The 18797-nt window shown below is 45.2% G+C and overlaps 6 protein-coding genes across 6 annotated transcripts; 2 read left to right on the forward strand and 4 right to left on the reverse strand.

Moving 5' to 3' along the window:
* Positions 1 to 167: 167 nt before the first annotated feature.
* Positions 168 to 6072, reverse strand: V865_002474 (uncharacterized protein; the record flags this gene model as incomplete). The annotated part of the gene is made up of 21 exons (XM_066226275.1): positions 168 to 204; positions 264 to 305; positions 368 to 662; positions 719 to 784; positions 839 to 907; positions 971 to 1228; positions 1325 to 1380; positions 1435 to 1455; positions 1530 to 1570; positions 1635 to 1960; positions 2022 to 2212; positions 2279 to 2421; positions 2504 to 2843; positions 2940 to 3481; positions 3560 to 3900; positions 3959 to 3995; positions 4056 to 4146; positions 4215 to 4501; positions 4588 to 4925; positions 5042 to 5819; positions 5905 to 6072. 21 exons carry the CDS (start codon positions 6070 to 6072, stop codon positions 168 to 170), a joined length of 4467 nt encoding a protein of 1488 aa, XP_066082372.1.
* Positions 6073 to 6953: 881 nt separating this feature from the next.
* Positions 6954 to 7731, forward strand: V865_002475 (uncharacterized protein; the record flags this gene model as incomplete). Its single annotated transcript, XM_066226276.1, has 2 exons — positions 6954 to 7163; positions 7387 to 7731. 2 exons carry the CDS (start codon positions 6954 to 6956, stop codon positions 7729 to 7731), a joined length of 555 nt encoding a protein of 184 aa, XP_066082373.1.
* A 337-nt stretch (positions 7732 to 8068) lies between these two features.
* Positions 8069 to 8805, reverse strand: V865_002476 (uncharacterized protein; the record flags this gene model as incomplete). Its single annotated transcript, XM_066226277.1, has 4 exons — positions 8069 to 8279; positions 8335 to 8405; positions 8507 to 8685; positions 8760 to 8805. The coding sequence occupies 4 exons, from the start codon at positions 8803 to 8805 to the stop codon at positions 8069 to 8071; spliced, it is 507 nt and encodes a 168-aa protein (XP_066082374.1).
* Positions 8806 to 9377: 572 nt separating this feature from the next.
* V865_002477 (uncharacterized protein) lies at positions 9378 to 11724 on the forward strand (the record flags this gene model as incomplete). Its single annotated transcript, XM_066226278.1, has 6 exons — positions 9378 to 9865; positions 9934 to 10185; positions 10263 to 10361; positions 10501 to 11105; positions 11202 to 11504; positions 11597 to 11724. 6 exons carry the CDS (start codon positions 9378 to 9380, stop codon positions 11722 to 11724), a joined length of 1875 nt encoding a protein of 624 aa, XP_066082375.1.
* Positions 11725 to 12029: 305 nt separating this feature from the next.
* On the reverse strand, positions 12030 to 14673 carry V865_002478 (uncharacterized protein; the record flags this gene model as incomplete). The annotated part of the gene is made up of 6 exons (XM_066226279.1): positions 12030 to 12128; positions 12215 to 13409; positions 13473 to 13672; positions 13744 to 13943; positions 14010 to 14133; positions 14239 to 14673. 6 exons carry the CDS (start codon positions 14671 to 14673, stop codon positions 12030 to 12032), a joined length of 2253 nt encoding a protein of 750 aa, XP_066082376.1.
* Positions 14674 to 15179: 506 nt separating this feature from the next.
* Positions 15180 to 18624, reverse strand: V865_002479 (uncharacterized protein; the record flags this gene model as incomplete). Its single annotated transcript, XM_066226280.1, has 8 exons — positions 15180 to 16128; positions 16190 to 16278; positions 16340 to 16779; positions 16834 to 16926; positions 16997 to 17523; positions 17584 to 17718; positions 17814 to 17906; positions 18038 to 18624. The coding sequence occupies 8 exons, from the start codon at positions 18622 to 18624 to the stop codon at positions 15180 to 15182; spliced, it is 2913 nt and encodes a 970-aa protein (XP_066082377.1).
* Between the last annotated feature and the right edge of the window lie 173 nt (positions 18625 to 18797).

The following is an 18797-nucleotide window of genomic DNA, read 5'->3' on the forward strand; positions in this document are numbered from 1 at the left end:
CCTTGTCAATTAACCGACGTTGCGTATATACGTCATGCACTCGAGAATGTACTGTACAGACGGAAGAACAGGAGACTGCAGCTGCTAATTGATGCTAACATGATTCGATACATTCCAGAACATCAGGCATTTTTTTATCATAACATAATGTTAACAGCAGAATAAGATCATTTTGCTTTTTTCGATTGTTTACTTCGTAATTTACTACCCATCATGGAACTTCAGCACATATATTCTACATTCGGGTCAACAAGTGCACTTACAGTAAAAGGAACACCAAAGCGTACGAACTCAGGCAGAACAGGCTACAGCAAAGTAACATGATGAGATGAACTTATCTGCTGATGAAAACAAATGTCGCACTCACAATGTAATAGCTATATCCCTCCAACCATCCGATTTCTCCCCCAATCCCAGTGCCTCAAGGGCCGAACTACCTTTTGCGACCGTACAATATTGACAGCCACTCGTAGCTTCTGGATTATTCAGATAACCTGGAGCTTTCGCTAAGAACTGTGTCATATATTCACCACAGGTCATACCGCTTCCTGGAGGAGGATCGAATACACCGAATTCATCTTCCGCACAGCGTACTTCCACATCCCACAAGATCCGAGATACCAGTCCTCCCATCAAGTAATTGAAGGGGTTTAAGTAATATACTATGGTATATATCAGCCGAGGGCTCGAAAAATAGTCAAAAAGGTAGAGAGCTTACACCAGTATCGCCAGAAAGCGGTTATCTGGGAGTATGGTACGAGAACACCACAGAACATTATAAGAACTAGTAGGCACATTAGCGGTTGTTCTGCTTGCGCTGTCAAGATTCTGAACTCACTTCCGATGAGCAATGGATTCACAAGTGATGCAAATACCTCATGAGGGGAATAAGCAGCGATGAATTGACCTTTTGGGATGGGTAGAAGGAGTCAGTCTTTGGTCGACTTAGAAGTCCGACAAGAGGACTCACCTATACCGGTATACAGGAACTCGTAGAATGTCATCTGAAGATAGACTGGACCAGCTACTCCAGGTTTGAAAGATAGTCCGGCGGTAGGGTACCAAGGTGCGAAGTAAAGTAGAGCGCAGATCAACAGGTAGGGAATTTCCGCTACGATTTCTCCGAAACAGAATGCCCACCAGGCATACAGTTTGGCCTTCTTCTCTCTCGCTTCGAAGATATCTCGATTATGGATAAATTTCGGTTGGGTTTGATGGATAACACCGGCTATGTGAGCAAGAGATGACATGAGTAATCTATCTAGGGACAACAAAACGCCATCACAGAGGACAGCCAAGGAGCATGGTATAGTAAGACACTCACGAGCCACAAACACATACATGAATGTGGAAAACACTCGATTCTGAAGATCCGCATATCTGGCAGTAATACTATCAGTTCCTGGTAAACATAGAAAGCGGCGGGTCACCTACGTATTACCAATCTTCCAAAACCTGTGAGAATCACGGCATATCAGTGAAGTGATTTATGGGAAGATACCTCCAGCGAAGAGGACAAAACAACTTACGAGAAACCGTTCAACAGAGCTGCAGCGACATGTAAAGCAATCTGCGATAGTTAAATGCCAGAACGTCAGTTTTGTTGGGATCGAGATATATCCAATTCGGCTCACTTTATTGAACACATATTCGGTATCCCTCCAAAGTTGGATGGAAGCTCTCTTCGAGACCAATTTCAACTGTAGCCAAGCTGGTGAAGCATACTCGTAATGTTCTCCTTCAATCTGAATATCCACTTTTGACGAATCCTCTTTCAACTCCTCTAATTCATCCAAGCGATCTTTGAATTCTTGAGAATCCAACCATATTTGTGCCCAGTCCCTACCCTGGGATAAATCGCCTGAAACGATATCTATCATCCTTTCGGCGGGGTTGATCTCTTTAGGCATGGATACTCCGTTTCTCTCGAAATACGAATTCATCTCATCGATCGCGCCAACTACGCGACTTACTCTGTTAGTTGTACGGCAATTATGGGATCGAGTAAATCAGAAACTCACAGTACACAGTCTTACCACCACCTTTCAACAGCAATAATTGATCGAACCGAGCGAACAAGGCGGCTGAAGGTTGATGAATCGTACAAAGTACAGCTTGACCCGCAGCAGCCAGTTTCCTTAGGAATGACACGATGAGATATGAGCTTTGACCATCTAATCCGGATGTCGGTTCGTCCAAGAACAGTAAAGTACTTGCAAAGGCGACAAGTCAGCTTGGAACGGTAAGCAATTTGGTGAGAAGTCAACTCATGACTCACGGCTTGCTGACGAGTTCGACACCTATTGTGAGTCTTTTCCTCTGTTCTACATCCAGCCCGTTCCCTGGGGTACCGATAAGAGCATCTTCGATATCTCTTAATTCCAGAAGCTCGATGATCACATCGACGTATGATAACTTTTCCTGCAACATTTCAGTTCAATCAATATATCCCGTACATGGATCTGGGACCAGGTATGGCATGGTATAGTATGGTTTGACTCACTTTATTCGTCAACGTTCGAGGTTGTCTGAGCAATGCCGAAAATTCGAGAGCCTCCCTGACGGTCGCTTGCGGCAAGTGAACATCTACCTGTTCGCAGTAACCTGTAGTTCGCTGGAAGGATACCGAGAGGGGTCTACCATTCATCAACACCTGACCTTCGATTTCACCTTCTGTCTTTCTCAACGCCAAAACATCCATCAAGGTAGTTTTACCCGCTCCTGAAGATCCCATCAGAGCAGTCAGTGTACCTGCTTTGCAGTATCCTGAAATGTTGTCTAACAACTTCTTGGGTTTTCCATTGGCATTGACGGTGTAGTTCAGGTTTCTCCATGTAAGTACACTATACTTGGGGATTGTTCATCAGCTGATATACGTGTACTAGGACTTGTTATTCGACATGTCAGGATTTGTATCTGACAATCTGACTCGAACTTACGAATTGACCGCATGGACTTCACCATTACCGACTTGACCTTCCGATGAATGGGCTGATTTATCGTATAGCTGAGTATGAGACGGACCATCCTCTTCATCCTTAGGCGACGAGCCGTTTTTCTTTGCTTCACGGATAAATCTCCCACCACCACCTCTCTTATACAGCAACATGGATTTGGTCGTTCCGGCTGCAGGGAGGAGTTCGATCATGATCGCGCATAAAGCCAGGAAGAAGATCCACATAGCAGTGATAATGCCGAAATTCCTCCACACGTGGTTTTTGTAAAACCTCAATGCGACTGCTGCCCAATCTCTACCTGATACGATCGTTGAGCCTGGTGAAGAGCCCGCTACGGCACACCCTTGGGTTAATTGATCGTATGTCCCTCCAGTCGGTGCGAGTTGCGGTGAAACACAGGCCAAGGAAAGACCGTCCAATTCGTTGATCATCATGGCTTCGAAGGCGTAGTAGAATACATTTATCCATCTGATCCAGCCGAACCAAGGGTGCATTGCCGGAGTGTAAATTGCATAACCGGCGTACTGTGTAAAATCAGAGAGAATCAGATTTCAGCTGTCGTCGTCTTAGCAAATTCTTCCATTGGATGAAATGTGACTTACCAAAGATAGTAAGAGAATAGCGAATCCGGAAGCTTTCGAAGCGTTGTTGAAAGTGTTGAAGGAGTAACCGATAAACCTGAACAACGCTGTCGTGCAGAGCGTGGTCATATACGTGAACAGCAAGAACGCGAAGAACAATCCGGCATCGACTTGTAAGCCGGTCATAAAGTAGATGATGATTGCGAACAGGAATATCTGTATAGCGAAGATGGGTAAATCGCCTATTGTTTTGGCAAAAAGAACAGCTGATGGTCGATACATTGAGAAGCCTTTGTGTTTCGCAAGAACTGATCTACCGGTGAATACTGCTGTTGTCTCACCGAGGGACATGAGAGATGGGACTGGGTGAATAGGCGATCAGTATAGTACAGTATCTGTTAAGTAACCTGAGATACTCACAGAACAGGGTCAAGAACAGCACACCCCCTCTTAAGAACTATCAACAGCACATCATCAATGATATCAACCTTCTGCAGGTGTCTTCGAATAGACTTACTAGACCGGATGTATCCTCTGGCATCTGGTAGAACATCGATCCACCGATCAAGGCCTGCGCTACCATCGTAGCCGGTCTGACCCAAAATGTCCTGTGCAAATGGCAAAAATGGTGAATATTTGCTGATCATCTCATTTCCATTTTAGATCTGACGCTCACCATTGATCACCCCACCTTTGCTGATAATCCCTGATCAACGCAGCTTTCACCTGAGCTACGTAATTGACTTTTTCAGGTCTAACCTTCCTCGCCCATTTGTCTTTCTGATGCTGAATTATACTTCGGGTATTTTCAGTTTCAACATCCTTCTCGTTACTTGATAGGTAGGCGTCTAACTCTTGCCTCATCAATTGCGCGACCGAAGATCTGACGTAGATCGCTGCGAATTCTGAGGCTGTTGTGGGTATGTGACCTGTGTAGCCAGGTTTGATCTTCCGTTCGTTGGTCTATCAAAAAATGAGGTATCAGTAAGAACAAGAAAACATTTTGTTGATACGATACGATGGATCATACGGTAAAGTGTGACACTCACAGCAGTTACGGCCGTCAAGAAATCAGCTGTATTACCCCCATCTGGATGTACGAAACCCAGATCCTCAAAGTACTTTCTGGCTTCACTTCTGGGTCCATAATAGATTATGCGTCCTTCAGCGATCACCGTTACCTTATCAAATAGGTTGTATATCCCGTTACCCGCTTGATACAAGCTCACTACCATGGTGTGTCTCTCGATATCCGTGAAAGTGCGGAGATTCTTGATAAATCTTAGAGCGGTATCGGCATCTAACCCTCGAGTGGCATTGTCCCACATTTGGATGGAAGCTTTGGAAGTGAGTACCTCGGCTATGGAGACTCGTTTCTTCTCGCCACCTGCCAATGGGGTTCAGTCAGCATGCAATAATGGTCAAATGGGTATAGTGCGCAAGACCATAGGACCGATCGGGAAGTGAGGAAGGCAGATCAATCGAATGCGCTGATGAACTCACCAGAAACACCTCTCACATATTGATCTCCTACTTTAGTATCATGGGTATGTTCGAGCCCGAACATCTTCAACAATTCCTTCTTTGATTTATCCTGATATTCCTTCCTTGACATTGGATCTCCACCCATCTCTTTAGGTAATCTCGTACCGCTTGAGGGGGTGTTCATCCTTAATGCGAAATCTAATGTCCTTCCAACAAGCAAATTCGGATCGTGCAGGTCTTCCTCGGAATTAAATATGATATCACTTTTGATTGGTTCAAGATCTTTTGGGTTCTTCTTCGAGTCTAGGGAACCGTAATAGACAGTACCATCTAAGCCTGCATATCCCTCTTTATTCCCACTCAAAGCTTTGAGGAAAGTCGTACATCCACTTCCTGGTCTACCGATGACTAACATCATTTCACCTGATTTGACCAATCCCGAAAAATCCTTGATCAGATAATGTTCCCCCTTGCGTAATCCTTCTTGACCCTTGGAAGGGATCGGATCCCCTTTCGACCAGACCATACGATCACCGTCCCTGGTTGGTGTGTGGGCTTCAGAAGCTTCTTTATCGCCATTGGAAGTGGGCATTTTGTCACTCTTCTTGGTTGAGGATGATAGTTCGACCTTTCGACGATATTTGAGGGTCTGCCAGGGTAACAAATACGTTCCGAGCGATTTACCATACTCTACATTATCTATACCTCCTGTTCCTCTGACTGAGAGATGGTCGTACGCGAGGGAGAGTGATTTGTAGGGTGGTAGACCTCTGGATCGTAATAATTCCTGATCTTCCTATTAGGTTATAGCAGATTGCAGACGATCAGCTCGACGAACAGGCGGATCACAGCCACGGATGTTCGTGAGATGGGGTACGAACCTTTAGCTGCGATTCCAGTGTCCATCGTACGTTATCCCCTTTCTCTTCCGTTATGTTCTTGCGGCTCATTTTCAATTGTGCAGCCGATGTGGACTGTTGCTCGGATGTTGTCTGTTCGACTGATGCCGATTGAGCGGATGTGGATAACCCACTCTGCCCCGTTGACATGATTCCAAGTGTGTTATCTGTGAGGAGACGTTCGACAGGAAAGAATGCAATTAGTCATTCGAGTTGATATTTCATAGACATCCATGGCATACATAGTCCTTGGGCCACACGAAGCTCCACTGATCACTGGAAAAGCCCAAACATCCATAAGGGGCCTATAAGAAATTTCGTTTCGTTTCTAGTACCGGCTATGTTTACTCGAAAGTAGCGGTTTAGGCGTCGTTGGTTGTTTACCCTTTTACGTGAAAAACTTCGGATTTGGTAGATCTTCTGTAAAACCCTAAATGCTTTCTCACACTATCGGATGTAACAATCCTGCTGTCGTCAGAAACGTCTCAGTTAGAGAGGACTGTTGGTGAGCGGTAGTCCCTGAGAAGATAGGAACTAACGGTTGGACAGTTACCGTAATTTATTTTTTGACCTTGGCTGTGAGATACTCGAGTATGCTTACCTTACCTTGACATTCCTCGGGACTATTCAGTTGGCGCAACTGCGAGTGCGAGATTAACGAGATTTCCCGAAGATTGTTTACAGGCGCTGTGGTGCGGTAGTTCTGTTTGTCTACCTCGGTTTTACCGCCGGAGTAGACATGATCCTTGGTTGTCAACATGGACATAGGTGACTGACCTCGGTGATGACATCCCAGGCTGTTATCATGCATTGATAACGGGATGCTATTTCACCTCGGACATGAAGCAAAGTCCATAACAGCACTTTGCCGATCAGTGACCGTCATCATGAGTTGCCGTAACCGAGCAATCATCGTTTCTCACACCTATATAACACGGCATCCTCATCACTCCAATGTCACCTTCCCATCTTCACCAGCACCTCATAAGGTATTCATCTGTTAGCACGTAGAACAAGCAATCTCAATAAAGATGACAACCCTCACCGACGCAATCACATCTCTCCCCGCTCCCTCCATCACCCTCGCTTTGGGAGGACTGACCACCGCCTATGTCTTCTTCGCCAACATCGGTGAGACCCAACGAGGTTCAATCGCCTATCTGAATGGAAGATTGACACCGGTAACTTTGAATGATAAGGAGAGAGCCAAAGTATGGAGAGCTTACTTTAGACCTGCTGCTGTGAGTGGACCGTTTCTTATATGTAGCACGTTAATTGCTATAACATCCTACCAACCCCCTTCAGCTCTGATTTGCACTGTTGTTACCATCCCTTTGCATTCCGGTCTGGTCTGATCCACACTCTGTGCATTCGAACCCTCTACAATGCTATACTTTCACTCACATCGTCTGTCAATCTCCTCGGTCCCCCGTATCGCCTAGCTGACCCCACCGTGCTTTGCAGACTTGGATCGTCTCGGCTTCTCTCACCTCTACCGCACTCAATATGACCACCTCGTACCTCCACAAATCACCGCTCATCTCCAAGATCACCTTCGTTGCAGGTCTGGCTTCCCTATGGATCCTGCCCATCACCTTCTTCGTTGGTCTTCCACCCATCAATTCCAGGTTACTCGACCTAGCCCAGCAAGACGAAGGTACCGCTAATAAGATCATCACTCCCATATCCGACGATGAAGCTAAGAAGTTGATCAAGAGCTGGGAGGAGAAACATGTACTTAGGTACCCCAGTTATGCTGTTGCGTGGGGTTTGAGTCTTTTGGCCATTCTTTTGGATGGAAGGGTTTAGGTTGTCATCATCCAGGTCAGAGAACCTGGGAGATGCGATGAGAAGAGAAAAAGAATGAAAAACTGGAATATGGGATATTGAATTTGGTATGTAATTGTAAGGTCTCCTTTTCCTGATGAGATTGAATTATCATTGTGATGAAGTCGACATGTCTGCATGAAACCTATAAGAAGTAAACAGAACATTTACGAAATCGATCATTCAAGGTAAGCGGATTGTATTGATGATAAGTTGAGAGGTGAATGAGATGAAACCAAATATTGCCAATAACATCCAAACTGACTATCAAACGAAAAAAAACTACTGATTGCTCATAGACAAATCACCTGACTAATATCTAACAACAACTTCCCGAAGCTACATGATCAACCGAAGCCGTACAAGTATCTCTACCGAAAATGATATAGCCCACGGTTTGTCCGAGGAATATCGCAAAGAGGATATAACCGTTGAAGAACATTCCGAATAACATGACTAGGAAAGCGGCGGTGAATTGACTGCCGTAGCATACACCTCGGATGATCTGTTGAACCCATGAGGGTCGGAAGCTACAGTACCTTTTTGTCAATCTCGGATATCTCTGTCTTTGAGGAGGAAACTCACTGATAGGTCATGGGAGTAGTTGTATCTTTGTTGGAGGATAATTCAGGAAGAGCGGAAGGGATCAATCCTGACTGTACATCAGAATATACCAAGAATGTCAGTCAGTGCAGGTCGTCGATGTCGTATCGAGATGAGGGAGATGATGTTTGAAAGATGGAGGTACATAGCTCACCTTGGCAGCCATGATCAATCTCCTATCGTACTCCCTTCCTACCCTTCTTACAAACTCGATCGCAATGCATAGAAAGAATATACCAATGACACTCCCCGCGAAATCACCTTTCGATCTGATATGCCAACTTGCAGAGAGGAAACATGCGTCGATGGTTGTCCAATTCCATAACATGGAGACTGTATAGGACGCATTAGCCATTCCATCAGCTGTGATCTGGAGTGAATCAGGTAGAGAAGGTGATTCTACTTACTCTTACATGCATGGGAGTCCATGTCCATATCGCCGCCCATGTCCATCTTGGGGAATATCTACTGTGTCTTTGTGAGGTGTAGGTGGGAAAAGAGGGTTGAGTGGTGTACTATATCTCGTAAGTTGGAGAGATCAGTGATAACTAGATAGAATACAGCAGGAGAAACGCGTTTATTCGTTCTTCAGCCCTTTTATATGCATTATGCATGACCCACTTATATCTACTATTGGATCGATTTTGGTATGCATCAACCTTACAAACTACTACACCCTATCTATACCTTTGGATCTAAGTACACTCTATCTTGGCACAGAATTTGATTGGTCCTAGATTATGCCGCAAGTGATCGAACCTCCCGAGCCATTTTCATCTGATCGATGACTCAATGCCTCAACTCCTCCAAAGGTATGAGTGGTATAAAACGACGAATCAGATTTATGGCTCGTGTCATGAGATAAATTTATGGATAATTTTGAGATGCTGAAACATTCCGAAGGTTAAGGGATATAACCTTGATTGGATACCAGTTGTAGCGAGGCGGTTATATATGGAGACAAATGAGAGAAGAGTGTTTATGCATCGACCACACATCGATCTTCACCCCTCACACTATACATCATGCTTCAACAACGAAGTGTGATGGACGCAGGAGTCATACCTGGCCAAGTAGACTCCGAAGGACGATACGTCCCCACAGCAGCCGAGCGAACAGCTTACCAAGCGGCTCGTATCCCATGGGCTGACCAAGTGGTCTATGGATACTACACTTTAGGTTTCTTATGTGGTTTATTGGTGGTTCATACAATCTTGAACGGTTTATGGAAGCTACGTGTTAGGTATTCATATGGTACGAAATCGAAAGTCTACGTCAATATCATTTCTTTATTGAGGATGTTGACCTATCCTCAATTACCTCATCGACAATGGTTAACGTGGATATGGACTTTCGGACCCCTCGGACCTAACATACTGTTATTTGCTGGACTGATTTTCGCAACGGGATTTACATTCATCAATGAATACTATTATTATCCTCCTTTCTACGGAAGTGCACCACTGTACCTACGGAGCGAATGGATAGCAATGGCTACTTTACCTTTTATATAGTGAGTGATCTCGTCTTTCGGCATACATCGTTACATGTTGTTGATCTATAGATACTTTGATTCCACAGCGTTCTCGGTTCTAAACGAAATATCATCTCAGTCCTCACTGGAGTATCCCACGAGAAACTTCAAGTCCTCCATCAAGGCTCTGCATTCAATTTTACCTACATGAGCCTCGTTCATACTATCGCCGCATGTATCCGAGCAATTCGAGAAAGAGGTTTAAAGGGGACTTTGGCAGTCAACGAAGTTTACGTATCGGGTTTTGTGGCTCTGGCTCCTTTGTTGATACTCTTTGCAGGTGCACTTCCGCCTTTCAGGTAAGTTTCTTCCAAATTCACCGGCAACAGCCAGAAGGGTACAAAGTACCTGATGATATTGTTAATTGGGTGGGCAGGAAATCATTCTACGAATCGTTTTATTGGATCCACATTATCATGGCTGTTTTCTTCGCTGGTGCGATGTTTTGGCATGGATACCAGACCTTAGATAGCGAGTGAGTGACGGATTTTCTTCTCTCTCCTCCTAGTCCAGTAGTCGTTGAATAGCTTGGCCCTTGGAGGTTTCCTGTTGGTAGGAAAGCTGGTTCCTCATATGCTGACATTGGCATTCGTCTGTTTATCGTCTACGTACAGCGCATACATGATTGCGGCCATCGCACTATTCTTAACCAGCGCTACTACTCGCTTAGTCCTCATCATTCTCAACAACCCTGTCCTTCATCGAGCTCATGTCGAATTAGTAGATAATGAAACTATCAAGATGGTCGTTCCTACGTTGTACATCAGTTGGTCAGCGGGTCAACATGTCTTTATCAGATTCATGGGAATGGGATGGAGGTCATTGGATTCACATCCTTTTACAATTGCCAATTCCCCTTTGGCTCTGGCTTCGATCCGTGATGGCGACTTGGAGAAATCAAACACTTCGCACCCGGATTTGACTAAGGTTAACGCCAAGGGAAGTATGAAAGGAATGGTATTTCTTCTAAAACCTCTTTCAGGATTTACCAAAGATCTATACCATAAAATCAAATCTGGACATACACAATACAAAGTATTGATTGATGGACCCTATGGTGATGCCCATGTAGGACAAGATTTGAAAGCTTTTGACAGAGTTTTGATCCTTACCGGAGGAACTGGAATTACATGGGCTTTGAGCGTGTTGCAAGATCTTGTGTATCGGAAAGATGGAAATGGGAGGGAGATTACTTTGGTTTGGGCTGTCAAAAAGATCTGTAAGTAATGCAAGAGTATTTCAAGAAATCCTCATGTGCCACTCGAACACCGAAGTACGTATTGTTTCATTTATGAGATCGTCGACTTTCCTATAGCCTCGATGAAATGGTTCGAACGAGAATTACAATTCATTCGAACCAACTACCCCAATGTCCATATTCAACATTACGTTACGGGCGAATCTCTTACTCAGCTTCCTGCCATACCTTCACCATCGCCAGATCAATCTGACCCTGCTGGTTCTTCTGAAGACGATACACCTTCAACAGAGAAACAAATGAATTTGGTTGGATCGTCAAAGTCGGATCGGGATTGGAATTGGAATCAAGGAAGACCCAATCTACCTAATATCATAGAACGAACCGTAGCCACTACGCAAGGTTCTTTAGCTATTGCTAGTAAGTCCGATACGGTTTCATGTCCAATCGAGCTGAACAAAAGCTGATCGGATTGAATTGCTTTCACACTTGTTCTGCTTGATATGTTATAGCCTGCGGTCCACCTCAATTCCTTACGGACTGTTCTAACGCAGTAACCAAAGCTCAGATTGGTATTTTGACAGGTGGATATCCAGATGTAAATGAAGTTTACTTGAAATCTGAATCATACGGTTGGTAGGGTGACTTGATGGGTACTACAGTATCTCGGATATGTGTACAGAAAAAATAGGAGGAGAGAGAAATTCGTCGACAGTGGATGGATACCAAAATTATGCATCTCAATTCACCATTCCTTGTTCCTGCCATTCGTCGTTGGTCAGCGGTCGATGCTTGATGCAAGATTCAGTGCATTCATATGCACATATAAATCGTACATCATACAAGTACAGTAAAAAGACCTTTTCCTGAATGTTCAGTGTTGTATTATAAGTTGAGTTGAAGCTCGATATCCGTTTGTCCACCTTTCACTATGATACTGTATGATCACCTCCCAACTTTACCTTTATGGCCTATTGATCCCCAGAAACTGACTTTCTCGACTCCTTGAACAAGTTGATCGACATTGCCTAGCCACATACCGAGCTAACATATCCAAGATCATTCATCAGTCTTCGCCCACACACACCCAGAGAAAATTCGGTAATATGTCGGGTAGATGAGGAACTCACCATTTCCTTCTTCTCGTCAACACTCCTCACATCCTTGACCCTCTTCTTCTCATCTTTCATCACTTTGTCCCTACCCAGCCCAACTTCTTTCCGACTGTTCATCACAGCATTTGGATTTCTCCTATCTGACGGTATCCTTTTACTTGCTCCTAGCGGTGTGATGCCACCTAAAGAAGGCGACGAAGCACTAGGTGGTATACCCCTCGTCAACTCAGCAGGGAACGCACGGGGTTTCGAAGAAGGTGTACGTGAGCTGGATGGCAAGGGAGGTACGGGCGGGACTCCAGAAACAGCAGGTAGTCCAGATAAATGAGATTGAGTCCTCGAATGTCTAATCTTCGGTGTTCTTGGGACTGATACAGGTACGGCTCGTTCGTCGTGTTCAGGTAAATTCGATTGGATCAACGGACTCTTGCTAACTCTCCTTACGCTACTTCTTCTCATAGAGGATACACTGGGTGATCTGGGTAGCCCGTTGGAGTCCGTCAAAGTCAATGATGGCTGGGTGTTCGAGCGTGAGATTGACCTGGAAGTAGAGATCGGAACGATGGTTGATGAACCTGATGAACCTGAATGTGATCTTTCTGAGCTACTTGTGAGAGTAAATGGATCGATAGAACCAGATGGCGAATCGACTTTATGAGGAATGTCCGATCTATCCAATCCACTTGTACTTTTTGGTAGACCCAATCCTAAGCCTACACCACTCCGTTCATCTTCACTTGTACTCCTATGTGACCTACTAGATCGTGGGGTAGCCATTGAGGGTCCATCCATTTCATCCAACATTGCTGCTAGCCCCCTAGAAGTTGTACTTTGCGATATAGGTACTCTGGGTGAAGCAGGGACAGTCGGTAGACTTGGGGTTGAGCTGTTCGAAGTGCACACTGATGATTTTCTAGTCGCAGGTGTCAAATAACCTAAATTTGGTTGAGGTGCTTTGCGGGGTGTCATGGGCACAAAAGGCATGTCGAGATCTGCCAATTTCTTAGGATGGATCTTAGGTGAATGGTTGTCATTGGGGTTTCCAATCGTAGGTATATACATGGAACTTTGGGACGTCAGGAGGGGAGAGGGTGGGAAGAGCGATGATGAGTTGGATGAGGAGGAAGACGAAGAAGATGAAGATACGGTTCGTTGAGGGTCGTTCTGCTCGGGCAGGAGATAAAAGTAGAGGAATTCTATACATTTCATCCTGTCAAATTGGAATGGTTCAGTCGAATCCTTGATGGTCGAAAAAGATCTGTTCAGTACTCACCTAACATCTTTAGTCACTCCAGTACCTTTCAATACCCTTGTGACAGCTTCCAGTCCGCCAAGCTTCTCGTACGTTCGAGCATTTTTCGGTGAATCCACCAATATGCAGAATAACAATTCTAGTATTGTATACGCGATAGCTTTAGAATGTTCGGTCATGGGTGGCAGTGCCCGCAGAAGCAGCAGAAGATCTATAAACATCTATATGAGTGGTAAGATTAGCTTATGATTTCTCATTGTCATTGACCGTTTAGAAAGCGTTTCCAATTCACCTCCATCACCCAACTCTCGCCAACGGTCTCCTTACATCTCCTACTCAAACAACACAATCCTTGTAATATACTCGCAGCAACTTCAATCTCAGGTACGAGGCTTACCGCCAGCTCGTCATTCACGGGTAAAGAAGTATGTGAGGATTTCTGGGATAGAGTGGAAGTGTGTCGTGTAAGGAGGGAAAGTAGTGCTTGATGGACTGTCGAATTGGCGAATTATGTCAGCTATAGATATGTAGTTGACATAACCACAGAGCTAAGCTTACTTTGTTTTGATACTAGCTCTCCCAGCTTCATCTCATCTTTATTTACACATATTTCTACGAGGTATCTCTCTATATGCTTCAAGGCAGCTAGACGTCGTCGTGAAGAGCTGCGTAAGGATTTTACCTGAATGCAGAGCTCACATCAGCTTTATCCTCTCGCCCTTTCCTTCAAGAAATATGATATCCGTGATCAAAGATAGCTGATGGACTCCAAATGGTGTGTACTCACATCACTCAACCAACTTTCCAGCCCTTCCTCAACCGATCTCTCCCTCCTCATTCCCGTCCCCGTAGCTATTCCAGCCCCTTCACCCCTCTTCATCTTCTCCACTTCAGCCGCAGAATGACTTTTGCTCTGTCTGCTACCCCTCTCAGTAGATACATGAGACTGATTCGATCTCGTCCGTCTCATACCCTCTCCTCCTACTGGTGTACCAGGATTAGGAGCAGTGGTCAAACCAGGTAAACAAGTCATACTTGCTGATATTGGTTCGGATTCATTCACTGATGGTAAGAGAGACCGACGAGAGCGGTATTTTGACTTGCCATCTGATGGTGTATCTTTACTTCTTGATGATTGAGAGGATGAAGGTTGAGGTTGAGAAGCTAAGAAGGATAAGGCAGAGGTGGATTGGGATTTACGATGTCCCTGAGGACGAGACATGATGAGGGATGTGGTGGTTACGTATAGATGATTGAGTGGTTTGTATGTCGGTTTTTTTTTGGTCGTAGAGTATATGCAGGTGGATAGATGGTACTCTAGACTATGTGTAAGGTCGATGAATAAGGATGCCAGTTGAGGAATGTAAGGAAGGATGAAATAGATCAGAGGTCCAAACATCGTTCAACATTAACATTGTTTACGAAAAACCAGCCGCGTACAACAGTTGTAAGTGGCGGACACGCGCACACCACATGGCACGCGGAACTCACCCTACTTCCTCGACAACTGCATCTTTCTCTTGCTGACATATGTACATATGCATACGACCACAATAGGATAATGATACATGCATAATGCAGGAGAGACTCTGTTGTATTTGCTTAAAGTACGGAATGAGGAATGACAATACTTCTTTCACGAGACTGTCCGTCCCCCTGTTCAGCATCCCCCTTTCTTCACCCCTTGCACTCCCCGCCACCAATCCTACTTTGTCTCCGCTAGACAGATTATTCCTTCCCCTCACTCTTCTTACCACTCTTCCCATCTATCGACCCACCTCTCTCCGAGGGAGTAGGCGTACCGACCAACGGAGGTGCAGGAACAGATTTGAATTTGGGCACTTTCTTAGCTTGCACCGGCTGAGGACTGACTATGCCACCTGCAGAGGCTGAAGGAGCAGATGGTCCACTTGCTGTTGAAGTTGATCCTTGACTTGGTGGAGTAGGCTGTCTACTAGGTACATTCGATCTTGTCCCGATTGCTGCACCTTGAGACGCAGCTCTGATGATTGGTGGTGTATTGATCCCACCCTTTCTTCTACCTCTTTCAATCATCAATGCCTCATTCAACAAATTGTTGGTACCGCTCGGAGGAGCTACATTAGGTGTTACTGCCGCACCTGAAGATAACAGTCGAGCTGGAACCGCTGTCACTGGATCTAAACCTTTGAGGGGTACTAATCCTGCTCCGGTTGAGGCAGGTTGAGGATCGGTAGGTGTTGATTGTCTTCTCACGTTCATTTTGACTTCAGATTGAGTTCGTCTAGGTGCCTCATCCTGGTCAATCTCACCTGGAGAAGAGGTTCGTTTGATCTCTCCTCCAGCAGCAAGACTGGCAGCGGAAGCATCGTTACCAGGGAATTGGGCTGGAGCAGCAGGGGGAGGAGGAGTGGAAGATGTAATTGTGATATCCGCTGTTCGTGATCGACCAGGCTGAGAGACCGGTTTTTTACCAAGACCAAATTTGGGTTTGGTAATTAATTTCGGTATGACCCTTCGTGCTCCGGTCGATTGCGATTGTGATTGTTCCAGATCTGCATCGTTGGTTGGTGGTAAAGGAGTCGATTCGGCCAAAGCTAGATTCTGTCTCGCTATAGCTGCTTTACGAGCTGCTAACATCGCTTCTCGGGGTACGAAGGCCGAGGCATCAGATCGAGGTACGCCGTGTTCATCGTACCTACATATCAACATTGTCAACCAGTTGTACTGTAGGTGATAAAATGTTGTGGTGGACTTACTCATCGTAAATCTCTTCACCTATCAGCTCTTCCAACACGTCTTCAAGGGTGATGACACCAAGTGGTGCACCTTCTAATCCTTCGAAGAACTATATCCGTATGAACTGATCAGCCAGCTGTCCATTTCTGGTAGATGCTAGCCATACTCACCTTCTCCACAGCACCCGGAGCCATCTGAGCATCAGCCGGAACAGTCTGCTCCAACTGTGTCAATTTCGCTTTCTCGACCAAACTAGCTTTCTTCTTCCTTTCCTGCTCTTGATGCAGTTTCACTTCTTCTGCTGCCGTGGTCGAGGTAGGACTGGACGCTACAGCAGTACCGTCCGAGCCAGAATTGATCCTTTTGGTCCTGGTCTTCTTCCTTCTTTTCTTATTTTCACCTTTCTCGCCCCTCTCAACATCAACATCCGTATCAGTCTCAGAAGAATCGGAATCGGATGAAGATTTATTCCCATGTGAGATCTCCGCTACCTTCCTCATGAACCTTTGTCTCAAACCACCAGCTGCGGCTGTCATGACTGATTCGGCATCTTCCAGGTCTTTCTCCACTCGTTTAGGTCTTCGCGAGACAATCGCCATGTGAGACCGACCTGTAAGGAGTCTGCGTTAGCATGTTACGAGTGAATTCAAAATTAGCAGCTTACCTTCTTGGAATACGTTCAGCATGTTGGTTAATGGTTCATCATATGGGACAGAAGGAATCGCATTGATAGGGATGGAAGCAAGTGGAGTAGCATCTATGAAACATAAATATCAATTAGCCTTGGTTGAATCTCTTAAGGTAAACCACCTGATCGTCATACTCACCTTCAGGATCAAGTAAAACACACGATTTCACTAACAAACTACCCAATACCTTTTTGACCATCTTGGTCTTTGCTGGGCCCTTCGTCGCAGTAGCAAGGTTGATATCCGGAACTTCGACCATTTGATAAACCGGTATTCTAGAATGACCTGATCTGACTACATGTCCAAGAGTCTCATAATCCAACTTGGCTTCTATCGGAAGCATGAAAACCTGTTCGATGGGAGTCATAGCTTCCCTTACTGTTTTCTGAGCAAGATCCAAAGCCCCCTGAGCCATTTGGACGGTATCAAAATCCAGATCACCCCCTCCTTCGGCAGTGGCTGCATGCATCTTGATCAATTCCCTCAGTTCGCTTCGTCGATAGATTATACCGTGATGAGCACCCAGAATGTACTCTAGCAGTTTGGCAATCGGCCAAGCGATAGGGAAAGCTATCCAGATCATGATTCTCACGGGCCATGCCATCGAGGCACCGACGAGAAGACCGTATCGTGAACAGATGGATTGAGGGATGATTTCGGCGAAGCTGTGTGATATATACTGTCAGAAGTTGAATAGGTGGGAAGGAGTGCGATTGAAAACTCACATGACTACCAAAGCTGTAGAAGCGATCACCGCATAAATACCACCACCGATAACATTATCCATGACCACGGGTAAAGCCTCGTTGACAATCATATTACCGAGAATCAGAGTAGTCAGAAGTAGATGCGAGTCCTTCCTGCAACAGTGAATAGTCCATCAAATAGTGTCAGCTTATCACATTCACTCAGGTAAAGAAGAGGTTCGATGCTGTTATAAGGGATCGTGACTCACCTAACGGGTAGAATCTTCATAGCGTATTTCTGCTGTTTGGGTGTACCGGATATGGATAATACTTGTAACTGAGTAGGATCGACAGAGAAGTATCTAAGTGGGTATCCAATAGAGAATTAGCCATTCATGCAATAAGCAATATAATATGCTGTCTTTGTGACACTCTCTAAGGAAAGGTTGATCACACGACGACTACCACCAATAGAAAAAAACTTATCGCTCACCCTAAGGTTAATCCTGCAAACATCCCACTCAAAGCCACCAAAACAGGTATCATACAAGCTTCCACTATTTCCCCTGTACTCAATTCCCTCTTACCCATCATGTGCATGTGCATCGTATCGGGGTCGGTGAAGTGGGATAAAGAGGATGAAGCGTAGTCGAGTATATATTTGAGGAATGACAGAATTGGTGTTCTCCTCTTACTTGATCGGATCATCGCGTCGGGTTGGTAAGTCGAGTCATATGATGTGTATTCGTCTTTACCCATTCCAAGTGAAGATGTCGGAGAGGCAGAAGCTGTAGAAGCGAATAGGATGATTCCTAACAGGAGGACTGTGATAGTCATATTCGCCGCTCCACTTCTGATCCTGAATGGCCATTTCGATCTGGGTTGACCAGTACCGTCTTCAAGGGATGAGGTGCACTTGGTCTCTGCTTCCTCACCCTCACTCTCGCAAGGGAGGTGAGGAAGACCGGGTTCGTTATTCAATCCATCTTCATTGTTATTGTTATGTTTGTTCCACTTAGTACGACCGAACGGTCGTATATCAGGTGGCGGGGGAGGTTCGGTGTTGGTATCTTCGATCATCCGATTGGGTTTTGGAGGGAGCGTGTCTCTTTGTTTGTTATTGAGATGAGCAATGCTAAGTAGCAATGAGAATGTAGCTTATTGCTGTATTATGCTTTGCAAGTGTTTAGTTGAAGAGAGGGATGTACAGTGATCTATATGATAGTTCGTTAGTTTGGTTGTTTGATCGGGCG

Source organism: Kwoniella europaea, chromosome 1 (genome assembly GCF_036810445.1).
Source record: "Kwoniella europaea PYCC6329 chromosome 1, complete sequence".
NCBI classification, from domain to species: Eukaryota; Fungi; Basidiomycota; class Tremellomycetes; order Tremellales; family Cryptococcaceae; genus Kwoniella; species Kwoniella europaea.